General features: G+C 47.0%; 2 protein-coding genes across 2 annotated transcripts in view; both read right to left on the reverse strand.

The window, feature by feature from the left end:
* The window catches only part of Bltp3a (bridge-like lipid transfer protein family member 3A), a 42,953-nt gene extending 40,988 nt beyond the window's left edge, over positions 1-1,965 (reverse strand). Inside the window, exon 1 of the mRNA XM_085832542.1 lies at positions 1,667-1,965. Within this exon, the coding sequence (XP_085688668.1) occupies positions 1,667-1,710 (44 nt within the window). The 5' untranslated portion in view covers positions 1,711-1,965. The remainder of the gene's footprint in view (positions 1-1,666) is intronic.
* Positions 1,966-7,020: 5,055 nt separating this feature from the next.
* Positions 7,021-17,590, reverse strand: Snrpc (small nuclear ribonucleoprotein polypeptide C). Its single transcript, XM_021149406.3, has 6 exons — positions 17,451-17,590; positions 17,129-17,171; positions 15,440-15,548; positions 12,412-12,501; positions 10,475-10,579; positions 7,021-7,351 (listed from the first exon to the last, which is right to left on the reverse strand). The coding sequence occupies exons 1-6, from the start codon at positions 17,456-17,458 to the stop codon at positions 7,227-7,229; spliced, it is 480 nt and encodes a 159-aa protein (XP_021005065.1). The 5' UTR covers positions 17,459-17,590; the 3' UTR covers positions 7,021-7,226.
* Between the last annotated feature and the right edge of the window lie 1,938 nt (positions 17,591-19,528).

Here is a 19,528-nt window from a genome sequence, read left to right on the forward strand (position 1 = left end):
TCCATTGCCAACCACTCCAGCACTCAGGAGGCTAAGGCAGGAAGCACAGTAACTCCAGCTACAAAGTGAGGGAGGCACTGCCTCGAGAGAGAGACAGAAGGACCGACAGACAGACAGACAGACAGACAGACAGACAGCAAGAGACAAAGAAAAGGTCAGCAGAAAGGCTCAACAGGGCAAAGTGTTTGCCTCACAAGCCTGATGACCTGGGTTTGATCCCCAGGACACATTGTGAAAGTGGAGCTAGACAATGACTCCCCAAAGTTGCCCTGCAACCTCCACTAGCACACTGTGGCACTCCTGCACCTCCCTGAACGCACACAAGACAACACACACATACCCAATAAGAGCAATTAGCCACACAAGTTGTAACCCCCAAAATGCCCTGTGTCCTACTGAGCGCTCTCTCTCTGTGAGGCTCGTAAATAAATCTTACAATATAAAAACGCATGGAGTCTTCTAATTTATCACTGTCTCACCACATGGTCCAAGTTGGCTGGGAACTCTACTCTAGGCTGACCTTAAAACCTCACTCCTCCTACTTCAGCCTCCAAATGCTAGGACCACGGGGGTGTGTGCACCACAGAGATGAAAGTTAAAGAGGAAGTGCCCAGACTCCAGGAGCCGGCCCTTCAGCCCTGCACATAACAGAGCTAATCAAACAAGGTATCTGAATCTAGCTAATAAAGTCTACGATCACATAAGCCACTGTCAGCCAGGCAACGGGGGACACCACGTCAGGGACAGAGGCTCACACAAGCCCTGGTGTTCCATGTTGACTGGCAACACTCACACACACCTCTTGAAAACCACTAGTCACTGTGCTGCCAAACTCTGGATCACTAGAGCTACTGAGACAACCTAAATTAACAACCATCACCAAGCTAGAATAAGCAGCGAAAACCAACTGCAAAGCTAGCTCCCAATTTTCGCAGCCACCCATTCTAACAAGCTGCATCATCACGCAGGGACCAGTAGTCCTTCAGATATAGCAGAAAAGTGTCTTGCCAGCTAACCCCTCATGCCCCAAATACAGAGCCGACAGGACAGCTTAACAGGAGGCCACAAAGCACAAGTGGACACTGGCTGTCAAACAAACCTCCATGGCATCTTAAAGGGAAGGTTGCTGAAACTTTATCCCCCCACCTCCGCTGACCTTTCTCCAATCCGTCTGTGTACGGAGAAGAAAGCGGACCCAGAAAGGAGGGAGGTCCGAAAGGACGACCAGCCTCGGGTGAAGGGTTTATATCTTTTCAAGAGTGATGCAACAGGGTCAGACAGAAGAGGAGGAGCTCGCCTCGCAGAAGGAGAAAGCCGGTGTCGGCGCTGCAATCGAAGGGGACCTGGGTAATCCAGCACGGAGCGGCAGAGCCAGAAATGAACCGGCGCTGGGCGGTTCGGCAGGCGGGAAGAGGCCTCGAGGGCTGGCCTGCCAGGTTCCGTGTGGGTCTGGGAGATACGGTCAGGAAAGGGCTGGGTGACCCGCGCCGAGGAAGGAGGAGGCGACCGGGGTGGGGAGGGAGTCGGCCCGGGCGAGGGAGCAATGCAGCGCCGACAACGGCCCGCAAGAGTTGAATCGCGGCTGCACAGAGCCGCTCGCCCAGAGCGGCCGGAGGGAGGTCGGAGGACTCGGAAAAGGACCGAGTACGCGGGGTGGCGCTCTCACCGGGACAGATGCTTCAAGATCTGCTTCTTAATGATCCCGGCCATGCTGCAGCCCCGGCCCGCGTGGAATGCAGGCAGACGGGCAGCCGTGGCCTCCTCAGTTGTGGAAAAGAGGCGTCCTCTCACCTCGCCGCGGCGCGGGCACCGGCTGCTGTAGCCACAGCGACCGCCATGGCGCTCTGTCACCCCTAACTCAGCGCCGGGAGTTCCGCCGCGTTCCCACCCGCCCGTGCGGCGCCGCAGGATCCCGAGGAGCAGCACCCAGACCGCACGCCGTACTCCGGGATCCCCGTGGCGAGAGCGCACGGCGAGGGGCGGGGACGCGCGCAGCGGCACAGGCGCACGGGATGAGGGGCGGGGCGGCGGGAGCTCAGAGGCATAGGGGGCGGGGCAACAGCGCGGGGCGAGGCTTACACGCTCAGGGGCGGGGCTCACTCTTCCAGGAGGTGGTAGGTGGCACCCGCCTTTACTCTAAACTCTCCTGAGCCAGAGGCAGGCAAATATAGGACCTTGAGACCAGCCCTGTCTACATGGGGAGTACCAAGACAGGGTTACAGTAAGAGACCTTGTCTCTTCTGAGTTCAAGGCCAGTCTGGTCTACAAAGTGAGTTCCAGGACAGCCAGGGCTATACAGAGAAACGCTGTCTCGAAAAACCACAAAAAAAAAAAAAAGAGAGAGAGAGAGACCTTGTCTCTAGCCAGGCGTGGTGGCGCACACCTTTAATCCCATCACTTGGGAGGCAGAGGCAGAGCCAGGCGATACAGAGAAACCCTGTCTCGAAAAAAAAAAAAAAAAAGTTAAAATTTATGCGAGTGTCAGCCTTTGCAAGTGTCCTCATATCACAACGAAGCTGAAATCTCAAGCTGAGGACACAGCTCAGGGGAAATGCGCTTGCCACCATGTGTAAGGCAGAATTCCATCCACAGACCCAAAGGAAAGCAGTTCAACCCTGAAGTGCAAGGACAGTAAGAAACAGTTCCAGTGATCCTGGCTGACACACTGTTCCAGCAGCTGACTCTGACCCAAGAAATCTAACCTTTAATGCTTCCAGTTTCAAGAAAAATATCTGCAGTTATCAAGCTGCTAAATACATAAGGCCTCCGTGATAAAGTGCTCACCAAGCCTCGGGCCACTCCATTAAACACAGGTGGAGGCTCCTTCCACTCTTCACTGTATCCAGGAGATACTCAGATACCATCTGACCAAAGCTACGCAACTGGGGCAAGAGCTGAATCCTGTTTCCATGCATGACAATGGCTCAGTGCAAGGATCTCATTTCCCAATGCACCATTCTGGCAAACTGCTGAGGTCAAAATGCCAAACAACCACAGCAAACCTAACCCACATACTTTGCTTAAAGCCCCCTTTAGGAAATTTAAATAAAAACCCCAATCTGTCTATTGATCATTAGTACATGACTCAATATACTTAATTGCCCTTTGAAAAGGGAGCAATGGAAATGAGCGCCAATGTCTTTAATTCTCACTATTTAGTGTGGTTTTGCTTTCTTGGTAAGTTTGGGGGGGGTAGGAATTAATTACCTCAAGCAAATGAGGTAAGTACTCCACTCAGACACACTGCCCCCCAAAGACACAGAGTGTTTTTATTTATCTGTGCATTCCTATGTGAGTGTGAATGTCATGTGCCCGCAAGTGCCCAGAGACCAGAAGCTGTCAGATTCTTTGGCACTGGAGTTACAAGCAGTTGTGAGCCACTTGGTGTGGGTGCTGAGCACTGAACCTAAGCTCTCTAGAGCAGCACTAAGCAGGGAGCCATCTCTCCAGTCCCCAAGTCTTTTAAGTTTACTCTTGGAGCCAGGCATGGTGGCACACGCCTTTAATCCCAGCACTCAGGAGGCAAAGGCAGGCAGATTTCTGAGTTCGAGGCCAGCTTGGTCTACAAAATGAGTTCCAAAACAGCCAGGGCTACACAGAGAAACCCTGTCTCGAAAAAAAAACACACACACAAAAAAAGGTTACTCTTGGTTGAGATTGAGACAAGGTATCCAGATATAGCCCTGGGAATTGCTATGTAGATAGACGCCAAAGTGGCAGCCATCCTCCTGTCTCTGCCTCCTGAGCGCCAAAATTCACACCACACCTGACTATACTGTTTTAGTCACTGCAACTAACATTCATTGAGCTTTCACAAGCTGTCATAAGTTCTTTCTGAAACTCTATTCCATAACTAGCAATGTTTCCAAATGGAGATTTAATTTTAATTTTAAACACTGAGCCAAAAAACATGGCACAAGCCTTTAGTCCCCACAATCAGGAGGCAGAAGCAGGTGGATCTACTTGAATCTGAAGCCAGCCTGGTCTACAGACTGAGTTTCAGGACAGCCAGGGCTACACAGAGAAACCCTGTCTCAAAATCAATCAATCAAAAAGAGAGGATTGAGAAGGAGGGGGGTGGAAAATTGTCCGACAATAGTTTTTCTTGTTGAGACAGGGTTTTCCTGTGTAGCCCTGTCTATCCTGGAAATAATTTCTAGACCAGGCTGGCCTAAAACTCACAGAGATAGGCCTGCCTCTGTGCCCCTAATCCTGAGTGCTGGGATTAAAGATGTGTGCTGCCGCACCCAGCTGATACTATGCTCTTAAAATCCCAGTCCTCATGAGCTGAGGTAGTTCAAGGCCAACCTGGGCTATATAATACAATGCCATCTCAGGATAGCAGCCAGGCATGAGGGAAGCACCTAGGAGGAAGAAGCAAGACTAGAAGGAATACAAGGTCGTCCTCAGCTCTATAGCCATTTCTAGGACAACCCAGGTTCCAGGTGACCAATACCTTTATTTTTCTGCATACACACCAGAAGAGAACATAAGATTCCATTAGAGATGGTTATGTTCCACCACATGGTTGCTGGAGATTGAAGTCAGGACCTGTGGAAGATTAGACAGTGCTCTTTACCTCTGAGCTATCTCTCCAGCCTGGAGACCATATCTTGAAAAAAATGGAAAGGGAATTGGAGAGATGGCTAGGTAAATAAGAGCAATGGCTGCTCTTCCTGAGGGCCTGGGTTCAATTCCCACCTCTGACACCCTCACACATATACATGCAGGCAAAATGCCAATGAGCATAAAATAAAAATAAGTTACATGAAAAAACTAAAAAATTATTTGTTTTGTTTTTTTCCAGACAGGGTTTCTGTTTGTCTGAGAATTTGCTCTTTAGAGAAGGCTGGCCTCGAACTCAGCAATCTACCTACCTCTGCCTCTGAGTGCTAGGACTAAAGGCATGCACTACATGACACTCAGCTGAGTAATGAGCTTGCCCATTTTGCCAACTGGATTTTTGGACCGAGTTGAGGCAAAAATGCCAAATCAAGTGGCCTAGAGACCAAAAAACCTAAAGTAGTAGATCAGCAAAATGAATCTCTCTGTGCTGTGGTTTAGTTGGGCCTACTACCTTCCACACGCTGCTTCTAGATTCTGTATAGCTGGCAACATTAAGAACCACAGTGGCGCCGGGTGTGGTGGCGCACGCCTTTAATCCCAGCACTCGGGAGGCAGAGGCAGGTGGATTTCTGAGTTCGAGGCCAGCCTGGTCTACAAAGTAAGTTCCAGGACAGCCAGGGCTATCAGAGAAACCCTGTCTCGAAAAACCAAAAAAAAAAAAAAAAAAGAACCACAGTGGCTGGGCATGGTGGCCCACGCCTTTAATCCCAGCACTTGGGAGGCAGATTTCTGAGTTCGAGGCCAGCCTGGTCTACAGAGTGAGTTCCAGGACAGCCAGGGCTACACAGAGAAACCCTGTCTCAAAAAACAAACAAACAAACAAAAAACACAAACAAACAAAAGGAAACAAAAACGAACCACATTGGGGGCTGGAGAGATGGCTCAGTGGTTAAGAGCACAGACTGCTCTTCCAGTGGTCAGCACCCACATTGTGGCTCACAATCACCTGTAATGAAATCTGACGCCCTCTTCTGGTGTGTCTGAAGACAGCTATAGTGTGTTTTGTTTTTTTTTTTTTTTTTTTGGTTTTTCGAGACAGGGTTTCTCTGTGTAGCCCTGGCTGTCCTGGAACTCACTTTGTAGACCAGGCTGGCCTCAAACTCAGAAATCCGCCTGCCTCTGCCTCCCGAGTGCTGGGATTAAAGGCGTGTGCCACCACGCCCGGCTATAGTGTTCTTACATATAACAATAAATAAATCTTTGGGCCGGAGCAAGCAGAGATCCTGAGTTCAATTCCCAGCAACCACATGATGGCTCACAACCATCTGTACAGCTACAGTGTCCTCATATACATAAAATAAATAAATATTTTATTTTTTTAAAAAAAGAACCATAGATATATGGATCATTTTAACTACACCAAGTTAGATCAACTAAGAAAAAGAACCTGTTTGATTTTACAAATCTTGTAGATGTCATCACTAGCTGACAAGAAAGCTGGCCATGGCAGCACACACCTGTCATCCCAGAGCTAGGGGGGTAAAGGGTCAGCCTTAGCTACACAGTGAGGTCAAGACCAGCCCGATCTCATGAGAGCCCTTCTTGCTCTGTGCTCCTCACACCCACCCTCATGGCCAAAGGCCAAGAAGGGGATCTGAGAAAGAGGAGTAAATACTAAAGTGGGCATTTACAGGCATGGCTAATAATCAGAGCTCAATCGTGGGGACATAAGGCTCTCACAAGTTGTCTTCTGACCTCCACATTCACAAACATACATATACAAATGAACGTAATAATAAAAAATAAAATAAATATAAGGCTTGTTGTTTTGAGACAGGGTTTCTCTGTATAGCCCTGGGTGTCCTGGATCTCACTCTGTAGACCAGGCTGGCCTCGAACTCAGAGATCCACCTGCCTCTGTTTCCTGAGTGCTGGGATTAGAGGTATGTGATACCACCTTATAAAATGAAAGTTTTAAAATTTGATGTGCCAGCCAGACATGACACTGCATGCCCATAATCCTAGCACTGAGGCTTAGTCTGGCTTTATAGATCCAGACAAATATGATGACATCAACTTCATCCTCCATAACAGTCTAAGGTCATCTTAGGCCACGTGAAAACTCTGTCTCAAAAGTTAAACGTGGAAAGCCAGGGAGTGGTGGTGTGCACTTTAATCTGAGCATCCAAGAGGCAGAGGCAGGCAGACCTCTGAATTCAAGGCCAGCCTGCTCTACATAGAGAATTCAAGGATAGCCAGGGCTACAATAAAAATATATCCCAAAAAAATCCTGAGAATTTTTCTCAAAAAATCTGATAATCCAAAAGAAAACATTTCCAAAGTAAAGACAGGAGAGCAGAGGACTGACACCATTGCTAACACACAAGCTAGCAGAACACAGCTGGCTTCAATCCCTCCTAACATACACAGGAGAGGCAAGGGACAGGGACACACTTTAACTAAAAGAGCTGATGATTTTATTTTCACATTTCACAATGTAAGTGAAAACTGCACTTTTTTGTATTATTTCTCCCTCCAAAAATATTCAGTTAGGAAGGTAAGTTTCCTTTCCATGCATCTAGTAAACACTCGGGCTCAGCACCAAGAGCTCCTGGTGGTACAGAACAAGAAATACAAAACCATCAAGAGCGCTTCTGCTCTTATCTGTCTGGCCGGGTCATACCAGGCCGGGTGGGCACCATCATAGGGCGGGCAGGAGGTCTCATCATGGGAGGCCCGGGCATCATGGGCATGTGGCCTCCCATGGGCGGTCTCATCCCAGGAGCTGCAGAACAGAACAAAGGGAAAGGAGTGAGAAACAACATTCACATGACAGCAGACGGGACTTCCATTAAACCTAAAAAGAAGGGGGGGCAGTCCTTTAGTCCCAACACTCAACACAAAATCTTTGCATTCTGGGCCAGCCTGATCTACAGAGTAAGTTCCAGGACAGTCAGGGCTACACAGGGAAACTCTGTTGGGGGGTGGGAGGATTGACAACACATGACAAACTACAAAGTGGACCTGAAAAGACACACTTGACAAAAAAAAAAGGGGGACAGCAAATCCATCAAATGTTAAGTTCCTTAAGACAGGCTCCAACACAGAGAAAAGGTCAGCACAGGAAGCTCAGGGACCCTGGTCTGATGACAACAGGGCTATAAATAGAGCAGTGCTCACACAGCACCAGGCACACCAGCTCTGCTTGCTCAGTTTCGGTTTGGTTAGTTCTGGCTGTGGGTTGTTTTGTTTTGTTTTGTTTTCTGTTGTTGCTGTTGTTTTTGGTTGGAATAGGTCTCTCTATTATAAAGCCCTGGCTGTTCTGTAACTGGCTCTGTAGACCAGGCTGGCCTCAACACAGAGATCCACCTACTTCTGCCCCCAGAGTGCTGAGATTAAAGGTGTGCACTCCCATGCCTGGCCTACTAGGCTTTTTCAGCCAAAGGCCAGGCTTACCGCTGAGCCATACTGGGAATTACAGGGAGATGATGAGGCCCAGGTAACCATCAGCAGAAGTCACAAAAGGAACAGGCATTATGGAAAATGGGATACGCCGAGTTTCATTTTCTAAATGCAGGTTAGAAACTATTACTCAACTTTGCATGTGTGTGTCAACAATGAACCAGGCAGAGCCTTATGTTGGGAGGGAAGAGAGCAACCAGAGGGTAGGGGAGCAACAAGCAGCCCAGGGCAAACAACCCGATGGCAGGAGCAGGGCTACTCACTGTCGTTAGGCTATGTGAATTCTTTATAAATATCAATTCCTTCAAGCTTAGTGGCACACCCCTGTAATTCAGCACTTGGGCAAAGGAGGCAAGAGGACTGTAGCAAGTATGAGGCCAGATTGGTTTAATAAGCTCAGGCCAGCCAGGCTTATACATGAGCCTTTATCTCAAAAGGGGAAATAAAAATAAGTTAGGGGCAGGGTGCACAGAAAGTACAGATACATCATGGTATATTAAAGTGTTGAATTTTGATTAAATGCTTGTGGTATAAATAACTCAAGATATAACCATATTCAAAGTTGGGTGTGGGGGACAAGCCTATAATGCCAATACCCTAAGGGGACAGAGAGTTCCTGAGTTCAAGACCATCCTAGGTTATGAGAGTAAAACTTTTCCTAAATCCAGCATTCCCTTGCTCCACCACAGGAGGTCAGATGCTATAGTGAGAGCTCTATCAGGGAAACACCCAGCACACACAGATAAATAGATGTGAGAAGCTACAGTAGGTCCAGAAGCCACGAGAACCAGTGTCAAGGGCAGCAATGGAATACTGTCCTCTAAAGTGAACAGCCAGGTCCACATTGGTGATCTGTATGTAGCTGTGTCCATAGGAATGTTCCCCAGAGACTCCTGTGTTTGAACGCTTGGCCTAGAGGAAGTGGCACTACTGGGAGGCGTGGCCTGGTTAGGGTGAGGTGTTGAGGTCTCCTATGCTCAAGCTATGGCCAATTCTATACAAAGTTGCCATAGTCATGGTGTCTCGTCACAGGAATAAAACCCAAACCACACAGTGTGTAATTTACATCTCTGTACTGTCCCAGACGCTACCTAATCCCCACAACGGCCCCTGATTAACACTCCTGCCTGAACCTTTGCACCTTGTTTCTTTAATTGAAGGTACCACCACTCATCTAGTTCCAAACCTACCTATGTCTGCCTTTTTGATTACGACAGTTAATTTAACTATACTGTAACCAATAACATTTCTGAGAAGTTGATGCAGCTAGACAGACGCTCACATGCTCAGCAGTATGGCAGAAACACCATCAGAGCCCTGGGAGGCAGCTCAAAAGCTCAGGGCTAGATCCCTTCCCCTGCAGAGAAGACCACTGGAGCTAGATCACTCTGCAGTCTCCAACCACTTCAAGGAAACTCAAACTCAAGCTGAGGTGAGCCCTGGGAGGAGAAGCAGGCTGATGTCTTGTGAGTTCAAGACTAGCCAAAGATACACAGTGAGACTTCATCACCAGAAAACAGACCTGCTGCCTGAGCATCATGGTGAGGACAAGGTGGCTCGGCCCCAGCAGAGCTCACATGCCACACAGGGCCTTCCACTCACAAGTGGCAGGAGAGGACCAGCACCAAGACCTGCCCTTTGACCTCCACATGTGCTACGGTGTATGGGTGCCCCACGTGCACACACAGAAGAGAATTCCCTTTGATAGTTAGAGATCCTCAAGGCTGTGGATGCACTCCCAGGCTCTGGCTACGTGCGATCGAGAACCTGTGAACACAGCAGGGCAGGAGCAGACTAAAGTGTTTAAAGCACTGACTGGACAGAAATCGCTTTTCTGCTTCCTGAATTCAGAACAAAAAACAAAACAACAACAATAAATAAATAAATAAATAAATAAATAAATAAATGGATTTTTTTTTAAAGGAGGGGGATGGAATTCTGGGCATGGTGGCATACATGTTCAATACCAACAGAGGGAGGCAGAGGCAGGGGGATCTGTAGACTACGGCCAGCCTATTTTATATAGACAATTCCAGGACAGCAAAGGTTTCAAAGGGATGCCCTGTCTCCAAAGCAGAAAAAAGAAAAGACCTACAAAACCAATGGTTTCTATTTTACTGATTAGGTCCAGTTAATCTCTGAGAGTAAATCTCAGAGTAGAACAGGAGGCAGTTCTGCAACAAATCAAGACAGAAACTACCTTTGCTTTACCCGCAAGATTCAGCAAGCTCCTCCACATCAAAGGAGCCAGAAGTCAGACCGAGGGAAGGAAAGGCGGGAAGGGAGGCAGCCTCGTGCTGCTGTCAGTGGCACAAACCAAATCCTTATATTAAATTGATGAAACTCAACATTACAATACTTACAATAATGACTCAACAGCTAACAGAGGACGTCCCTGCATGCAGACCTAACAGTGCACACTGAGCTGTGACACGTTCCGACTTACCTGGTCCCACAGGCATCATCCCGGGTGGAGGGGGGCCCATCATGGGCATCATGGGAGGGCCTCCCATGTGGGGCGCAGGCATCATGCCAGGCCGAGGAGGGCCCGCTACAATACACAAAGAAGCTGTGGTTAGAGCTTGATGTACTTGGTGAAACTAAGAGGCTCGTAACTGGATCAAACACTTAAACAATAAATTGCCTACAGTTTTTTTCTTTTCTTTTTTTTTTTGGAGGGTTTTTTTTTTTTTTTTTTTTTTTGGTTTTTTCGAGACAGGGTTTCTCTGCATAGCCCTGGATGTCCTGGAACTTACTTTGTAGATCAGACTGGCCTCAAACTCAGAGATCCACCTGCCTTAGCTTCCCCAAAGGAAGGGATTAAAGGCATGTGCCACCACTGCCTAGCACCTAGTTCCAGGGGATCTAATGCCATCTCCTGGCACCAGGCACACACAGTATACACACTTACATATATGAAGGCAAAACACTCACATATAAATTCAGATAAAAACTTAAAAGATTCTCCAAAATGTGTTTGGTTGTGATGCTGTTTGGGATAGGGACGCATTATGTAAGTGGACCTAGTTTAGCCTGAGAGACTGAAACAGAGGGGAAGGAGAGGAGGCACATGCAGCCTAGGAGTCACATAAGCCTCAGAGGGTCCGATGGACATCAGGGGACAGTTTGGTTCTTTGTCCACACCCACCATTACAAGACTTAGCTTGGGTTTCAGTCCAATTCCAATCTGAATCCTCTAGGAGAGCAAAAGGACAATGACCCTGTACAGATAGTCCCCTGTCCACTACAAGAAGAGCAGGCTTCCCAGAGAGCAGAGGCTCATGATGCAATCCACTCTCTGCTATGCAATGCTTTCATAAGGTTAGGTAACTCAGAAATTGGAAAGACTGAGTTTACAGCTCCTTCGGTCTCCCAGTGATGTATGTGTACAATGAAGAACTTAACTTGTCCAGATTCCTTCTCAGCTCGCCGTACCTGGGAGGTCACAGAAAAAAACACTCACACTCAACGTTAGCCCTAAGGCAGGCACTGTGGCAATCCTAGCCCTTGGGAGGCTAGGGCAGAAAGACTATTGAGTTTCATAACAGTCTATGCTATACATTACCAGTCAGGTGTAGTGATGCAGGTGACATCACTTGGGAAGCGGAGGCAGAGGCAGGCAGACCTTTGAGTTCAAGGATAGTCTACTCTACAGAGTAAGATCCAGGATAGCCAAGCCTACACAGAGAAATTCTGTCTTGAAAAATAAAAACAAAAACAAACAAACAAAAACCCAAAAACTATTTTAGAATTTCTACAACGAAAAGCTGTGGAGATGGTCTGTAGAGCAGTTTCCGTTCCAAGCCAACTCAAGCAGGGTGGCTTGCGGCTGTAACTCTAGTACTGAGGAAGCTGCCTAGCCAGGATCAAACCCAGGATCCCAGAGAGGAAACGTCTTGAAAACTAAAGGCCAGCAGGACGTCTCAGTGGGTAAGGAGGACATTAGCAGCCTGTCCTCATAGCCTGTGCTCTCTATCAGATCCTCAGTCCTCAGTGTCCTCTGAATTCCAACAGCACAGCAGGCACATGTACACACACACACACACACAAAATGGGGCATGGTGGCACACACCTTTAGTTCCACTACTTGGGAGGCAGAGATAGATAGATCTTTTTGAGTTCTAGGTCACCTTGGCCTACAGACAGGATCCAGGACAGCCGGGAACTTAAAAAATCAAAAACGAAACAAAAACACAAACAATAAAATGTGCCCCTTTTAAAACACACAACAGAGGAAATTATGCGGTTACTGTTGTGTTTTTCAATTGGTGACTACCTAGTCAGTCACCACAGTTTGGAAGCCAACAATGTGCCAAGCTGATGATCTAATTGAGGGCTAACCTGAGCAGACGCACACCTTGACATTTAACGTTTGAAACTTACGGAGACTGGGGGGAGGTGGGATCATGGCCCCTGCAGGTGGAGGAGCAGAGAACGGAGCGGGAGGGATCTTCCCTTGTTGAAATGCAGCAGCTTAAGGTAAAAAACAAAGACGATGCATTAGAATGAGCACCTCACTTACGAACATAACCACCTCTCGCTTAGAAACCTACCTACATCTACTTCACTCTACCAAGTATTCTAAAGTTACTACACACGGCACTATAGTTTTCAAATCATTTTGAGATACTGGATTTTTACACTAGCAATTTCCTGAATGAAGGTTACCTAGAAGTGGTCTTATAATGTAATTATGCAATAGGTAGCTGTACTTCCCACTTCTAAGAGCAGGCATGGCGCGGTGCACACCTCTGGCCCCAGAACTCGAGATGCTGCTGGAGGATTTGAACACAGGGGCTTGAAACCAACTTAGCCATGTAGTGAGACGTCTTTGCATTTAAAGAAAAATTAGTTTATAACCAATTTAAGCCATTAGTTTTATTTGTTAAAGGTACAATCCATGCCCAAAGGTCAGGCTTTAAAACATGTGTCCCCTTCCCGAATAAAAACAATATATGTTCCTTGTTTACCTGAAACAAATGCACTGAGCCAGGAGATGAGAAAGAAACAAATATTTGAAAGCAAGAGGCAGCGCTGAAGGGGACATCCTAATAAAGGACTACCATAATTAGCCTTTACCTTGGACCACATGAGGCAAAAGTGAGAACAGAAGAAAACGAACATTATCCATGCATGACTTGAGAACAGTCACATCATTACTATACTGGCCAAAGCAGGTCACTCCAGTACTGGGAAGCTGGTGCCAGGAGTCTGGGGAGTTCAAAGTAAGCCTAAACTATAGAGCAAGACCTGGACTTAAAAACTCAAAACCGGGCTGGTGAGATGGCTCAGTGGGTAAGAGCACCCGATAGCTCTTAGCTCTTCTAAAGGTCCGGAGTTCAAATCCCAGCAACCACATGGTGGCTCACAACCATCCGTAATGATCTGACGCCCTCTTCTGGTGTGTACTTACATATAATAAATAAATAAATCTTTAAAAAAAAAAAAAAACTCAAAACCACCGGGCGCACGCCTTTAGTCCCAGCACTCAGGAGGCAGAGGTAGGCGGATTTCTGAGTTTGAGGCCAGCCTGTTCTACAAAGTGAGTTCCAAGACAGTCAGGGCTATACAGAGAAACCCTGTCTCGAAAAACAAACAAACAAAACAAAAAAACCCTCAAAACCAAAAATCCCTCTGAATAAATAAACAAATAAACCCCATTCTCAGGAACCCAATTCCCAACTCCTGTGACCTACTCACTCCATCCGTTAAGGCCTGACTAGACCTGGCTACTCACTCCATCCATTAAGGCATGACTAGACCTGGCCCTTCCAGGGCTTCTCTCTACATACGACTTTTCCACTTAGAAGAGTACTGTCTGAGGCTGGAGAGATGGCTCAGCGGTTAAGAGCACTGGCTGCTCTGCCAGAGGTCCTGAGTTCAAGTCCCATCAACCACATGGTGACTCACAACCATCTGTGATGGTATCTGATGCCCTCTTCTGGAGTATCTGAAGACAACAAGTGTATTCACACAGGTGAAATAAATTTTAAAAAAAGAAGAAGAAGAAGAAGAAGAAGAAGGCCAGGCATGGTTGCACACGCCTTTAGTCCCAGCACTTGGGAGGCAGAGGCAGGCGGATTTCTGAGTTCGAGGCCAGCCTGGTCTACAGTGTGAGTTCCAGGACAGCCAGGGCTACACAGAGAAACCCTGTCTCGAAAAACCAAAAAAAAAAAAAAAAAGAAGAGCACTGTCCACATCCTAAGCGGGACAGCCTGTAGAGGGAAGAGTGCAGAGGGAACAGCAAACTCACATCCACTGAACTATGGACATCACAGCAAGTTCCTCACAGTCTGCCTTCCCTACTCCAGAAGCCCATCCACCACTGAGAGAATTGGCTTAGCCAGGTCTGTGGCATTATTGAACTTATCTCGAATCTCAGACAAAATGAGTGGAGAGACAGCTCAGTGCATGACAGCTCCTGCTCAAGCATGGGAACCAGGGTTCAAATCCCTGCAACCCAAATGACAGCTAGGCACAGCCACACACCCACAAACAGATGCACGGATGCACGCCTGGAATTCCAGTACAGAAGAGCAGAAAAAAAGAGCATCTCAGCTCACTGGCCGGGTATCCACCTGAAATGGCCAGCTTCAGGTTCAAAAAAAGACTCTGTCCCAAGGGAATAAGGCCAGAAGTGGTAAGAGTGGAGCCAGGCAGGCCTAATGACAATTGCCAGCACTCTGGAGCAGAGGCAGGCAGCGTTTTCCAAGTTCGTGGCCAGCCTGGGCTAAACCTGTAATGCTCTCTCTAACACAAGAGTGACAGAGTAAGACCCAGGCACCTTCTCTGATCCACAGACACATGCATTGGCAGACACCACACAAAAAAAGTACCAACTATCTAAACAAAACAAACAAAAAAAAAAACCCACAGTCCAGGCCCGTGTCTGTAATGCTAGGACTTGAGAAGCTAAGACAGGAGGATCTAGAATTCAAACCTCTCCACACCTAGCAAGTTGGAGTCCCACCTGTGCCACATGAAAGTAAATGAACTTGAGAAAAGGCCATGTTCTAAATATACCCTGTAATATAAAGTAAATGCAAAGTCTTGCCAGGGTTTGGGACCCAAAACACAAAAGGTTCCTATGAACAAAAAGGTCCAGCAGTGGCCCAGAACACACTGGACTGTTCTGAACAATCAGGTTTCACCTGACTAATTCTCTTTGTCAGAGTTACAAACATGAAACCCAAGATAAAGTCTCTCAGAGGCATCTCTACCTTCTCCAATCATTATGGAAAACTCTCAACGTTGTAGTTCCCAATGTTTCAAAGACAGGGTCCCATAGATGTGCTACACAATCTTGACAGTAACAGGAAAATCCTAGGCAGCTCCATCTTCTCCACCCCACCTCCAAGCCCACCACAGAGTGAGATGCTCTACCCCACCAAGACCACGCTGTGAGACGTACTTGTCTTGTCAATCAGGCTCTGGGCCTGCTCTTCCATCCATTTCTGGTAATAGTCTTTCACATTCTCTTTGTGTTTCCGACCACTGCAGTGTGTCTTCCTCACAGACGGCTGGAAAACAGACAGGTCATGGCCAACACAGAGACAAAAAGCACCAAACTAAAAAGGTTTCCCGCTTTGCCTCTGGGTAGGAAGCCTAGCTAAGAAATGAAATACCTTTTACACACTGCCTTCAGTACACATCTTTCCTGGACTTACAAACTATCCCAGAGGCCAGCATACTGGGGCCTACCCATCAAACTTTTGCTTTTGAGCACTGGCACACACATAGACCCTTGCCTCCTGGCCTCCCGCACTACTCAGTACCAGGAACGGAACTCAGAGCATCTGCAGTTTAGACACCAGCTGGGTTATACATCTGCCTGACAGCTTCATTTATGTACTGTCTATGGCTTCTGTCTACAATGACAGACTTTTGAGTATTATAAAGACTCCATATTTACAAATCTAAAACAGTTTGCTACTTTAAGAAAAAGTGTGCGTATGGCTGATCTGAATCTTGGTACTATTTCAATGTCCTCATGTTCCTCATGGGAAAACAGCAGCTTAAATATATTTAAGCCACACTATTAGGAGAATACAGTACTATAGGCAGGTCGGGTGATGCAGGCCTTGAATCCCAGGCATGGAGGCAGCAGGATAGCCTATTCTACATAAGTTCTAGGCCACCCAGGCCTACATAATGAAACCCTTTCCAAAAATAAATAAGCCAAGGAAGTGGTGGCACACAACTTTACTCCCTGCACTCAAGAAGGCAGAAAGCAAGCAGCTCTCTGTGAGTTCGAGGTCAGCCTGGTTTACAAATCATTCCAGAAGAGCCAGAGCTGTCTTGTTTCGTCAGGAGATTGGGGGTTGGGTGGGGGAGCAGATAAATAGATTATCTAAAACTACTAAAACCATAAAACCAAATTTTGTTGTTGCTAAAGGTTGTTTTGATTTGCTTTTTTTGAGGTAGAGTCTCCCACCATAGCCTTAAACTCACAGCAATACTCCATCTCAGTGTACTAGGAAGACAGGAGCCAGGCCCTAACTTTGTTGCTGGGCCTTGTGACTGCTAAACACCGGACAACACTAATCACATATCTCAGTTATTCCTCCTGATGATCAATAGTTAATGAGGTTCTCAGAGAAACTGAGAATGGAGCTGCACTTCTGCACACTAAGACATTCTTTCCGTTTTAACCAGACAGTTGAATAATGAGACATAATCAAATCTCCAAGCTGTAGGAACACACTCCTGGTTTGTTTGTTTTTTGTTTTGTTGGGCTTTGTTTGGAGGGTGGGGCGAGTTATTTTGACAAGGTCTCAATATGTATCCTTAACTGGCCTGGAATTTGCCATCTTCCTGGCTCAGCCTCTCAAGTATTGACATTACAGGTACATGCAGTTTCTGTATTCGCAAATGCTTTCCATCTTCAAGCTTGCTTAAAGTTTTATCATTCTGCAAATACCTTCAAATTACAAAGACCTCACCAAAAGGGTGAAAAAAAAAAAAACACCTGCTTCCTAATTACTTTCTAAGAAAGGTTGTCATAAAATTTCCAGGAGACTGTAATGCACACACCTGGACCTAAAGAAAAAGAATTTTGCATACAATGCGTTTTAGGATTATAAAAAGACCCGCCACTTACAGAATCGTGGGTAAGATACGTATCACAGTAGTCACAATAAAACCTGAAATGACAAAAGAAAACATCAGCAATTAACAGCTGTCCAAACCCAACTTCCTCGGATTCTAAGTCAAACAAAGCGTCCTGACAGAATGCGAGGCTTCTGGGCGAGGGTCCGCGCCCACTCTGCCAGGATGGCCAGAGAGCCTGGGTCTCCACCCGCCATCCCTCCGAGGGGCTCGCCTTCCCCTTGGAGCTTCCAGAACCCGAGGCCGCCGCCCTGCACCTTCACCAGGACCCGACTGACCACCACAAGTCCGCCTGCTCCCACGGCCACACTCACTTGGGCATGATGCTCCACAAGCCGTTGGCTACCCCGGTCCCCGCCGCCAGGAACTGACGCACACAGGCTGCGCCGACGCGAGCGAAGGATGCAGACACGAGGGGTAGGACTTCCGCTTCCGGCCTCTGCCCTACCGCTGCTGTGGGTGCCTCTGAGGTTCAATCCGCGCTCACTTATTCGGGATTGGTTACTCCGTCTAGGAAGTGCGTAATTTAGTACCATCAACAAAAGGTTCCAAAACCCTGGGTCAGCAGTTCGGACGCTGCGATCCATTAATCCAGTTTCTCAAGTTGTGGTGACCCCCCCCCCAACCAGAAATTATTTTTGTCGCTATAATTTTGGCACTGTAATTTTGGCACTCGTCTGACTAGTAAAGCAAATATCTGTGTTTTCTGATGGTCTTAGGAGAAACCTGTGAACGGTTGTTCGATCCGCAAAAGGAGTCACGACCACTGCTCTAGATGTACCCAGCTCTGCTGTAAATGCTGGGAAAAAAGGCAGAACAACGTCAGGTAAAAGTTCTCATTCTCCAAGGCCTGATTAGCAGTAAGCTGAAATCGATCAGTGGGTAAGGGATCAAAGTCCTATGCTGGGGAAATGAAGCGGAGAAGATCGCAGCTCAACATCAAGGAAGACAAAGAAAATGTAGAAGACGACCACTGAGAAACTGATAATTGTATTTGAGCAATTAAGACAGATGTGAATTGTAGGGACACACTCCTGGGTGTGTGGGGCGGGACTCTAGAGTCCCAAGTTTTAAACGCTGTCTCCCTGCTTCCTTCCTAGCTGTGCAATTTACTCTGAGCTTCAGTCTCCTCATCTGAAAAGTAAACTTGTGCAGTTTAAGGGAGAATCAAATGTAAAAATGCTGGAAAGTAGCTGGAGAGTTGGTGTAGCGATTAAGCATTTGTTGCTCTTGGAACAATCTAAGTTCGATTCCCCCATGGTGACTCACACCTGTCTGCAGCTCAAGTCTTAGGGTGTCTGATGGATCTTTTTTTATCCACTCCCAGCACTAGGCACATACATGGTGCACTTACAAACTAAATACCCATATACATACAATAATACAAAAATGAATTTAAGCCGGGCAGTGGTGGCCCACGCCTTTAGTCCCAGCACTTGGGAGGCAGAGGCAGGCGGATTTCTGAGTTTGAAGCCAGCCTGGTCTACAGAGTGAGTTCTAGGACAGCCAGGGCAGAGAAACCTTGTCTCAAAAAAATAAAATAAAATATAAAAAAATTAAAATGTAAAGCTCATAGGGCATTTAGCGAAAGGTCTATACACTTAGGCCACCATAAATGGTAGTTATTCTATAGAAGTTGTTAGCAGTACGTTGCCAACTAACAGGTCAAACTTAGAGTTTGCTCTCTCAAACAAAGTGGATTGCCTTTTATCTTGAACTCCAAAGAATGAGGGAGGAATCATACTGCTGTCTCACACACACACACACACACACACACTCGGGGTGCAGGGCAGGGGGGGTGGGAGAGAGAGAGAGAGTCAGAAAAGTTACTATCCCTAGGCCGGTTTGCAAAATTCAATTCAAATGTGATATCACTTGAAAGCAGTGATTTTCATTGTCACCTTCAGATAACTTTGGTCTTTATTAATTCCTTAATAACCTAGACCTTTGGCGGGGTGGTTAATCCTAGCACTCAGGAGGCAGAGGCAGGCAGATCTCTGATTGAGGTCAGGCTGATGTACAGGGTGAGGTCCAGAACAATCAGGAATACACAGACAAATCCTGTCTCAAAAAATAAATCAATTGATTACAATAAAATAACCTAGACCTAGCCAGGCAACAGTGATGCACACCTGTAATCCCAGCACCTGGGAGGGAGACTCAGAGGGATCTCTGTGAGTTCCAGAGCAAGTTCCAAGACAGCTAGGGCTACATAGTGAGTGTATTAGTCATGGTTCTCTAGAGTCACAGAACTTATGGATAGTCTCTATATAGTAAAAGAATTTATTGATAACTTACAGTCGGCAGCACAATTCCCAACAATGGTTCAGTCGCAGCTGTGAATGGAAGTCCAAGGATCTAGCAGTTACTCAGTCTCACACGGCAAGAAGGC

Source organism: Mus caroli, unplaced genomic scaffold (genome assembly GCF_978045245.1).
Source record: "Mus caroli unplaced genomic scaffold, Mus_caroli_1 scaffold_18, whole genome shotgun sequence".
Lineage (NCBI taxonomy): Eukaryota > Metazoa > Chordata > Mammalia > Rodentia > Muridae > Mus > Mus caroli.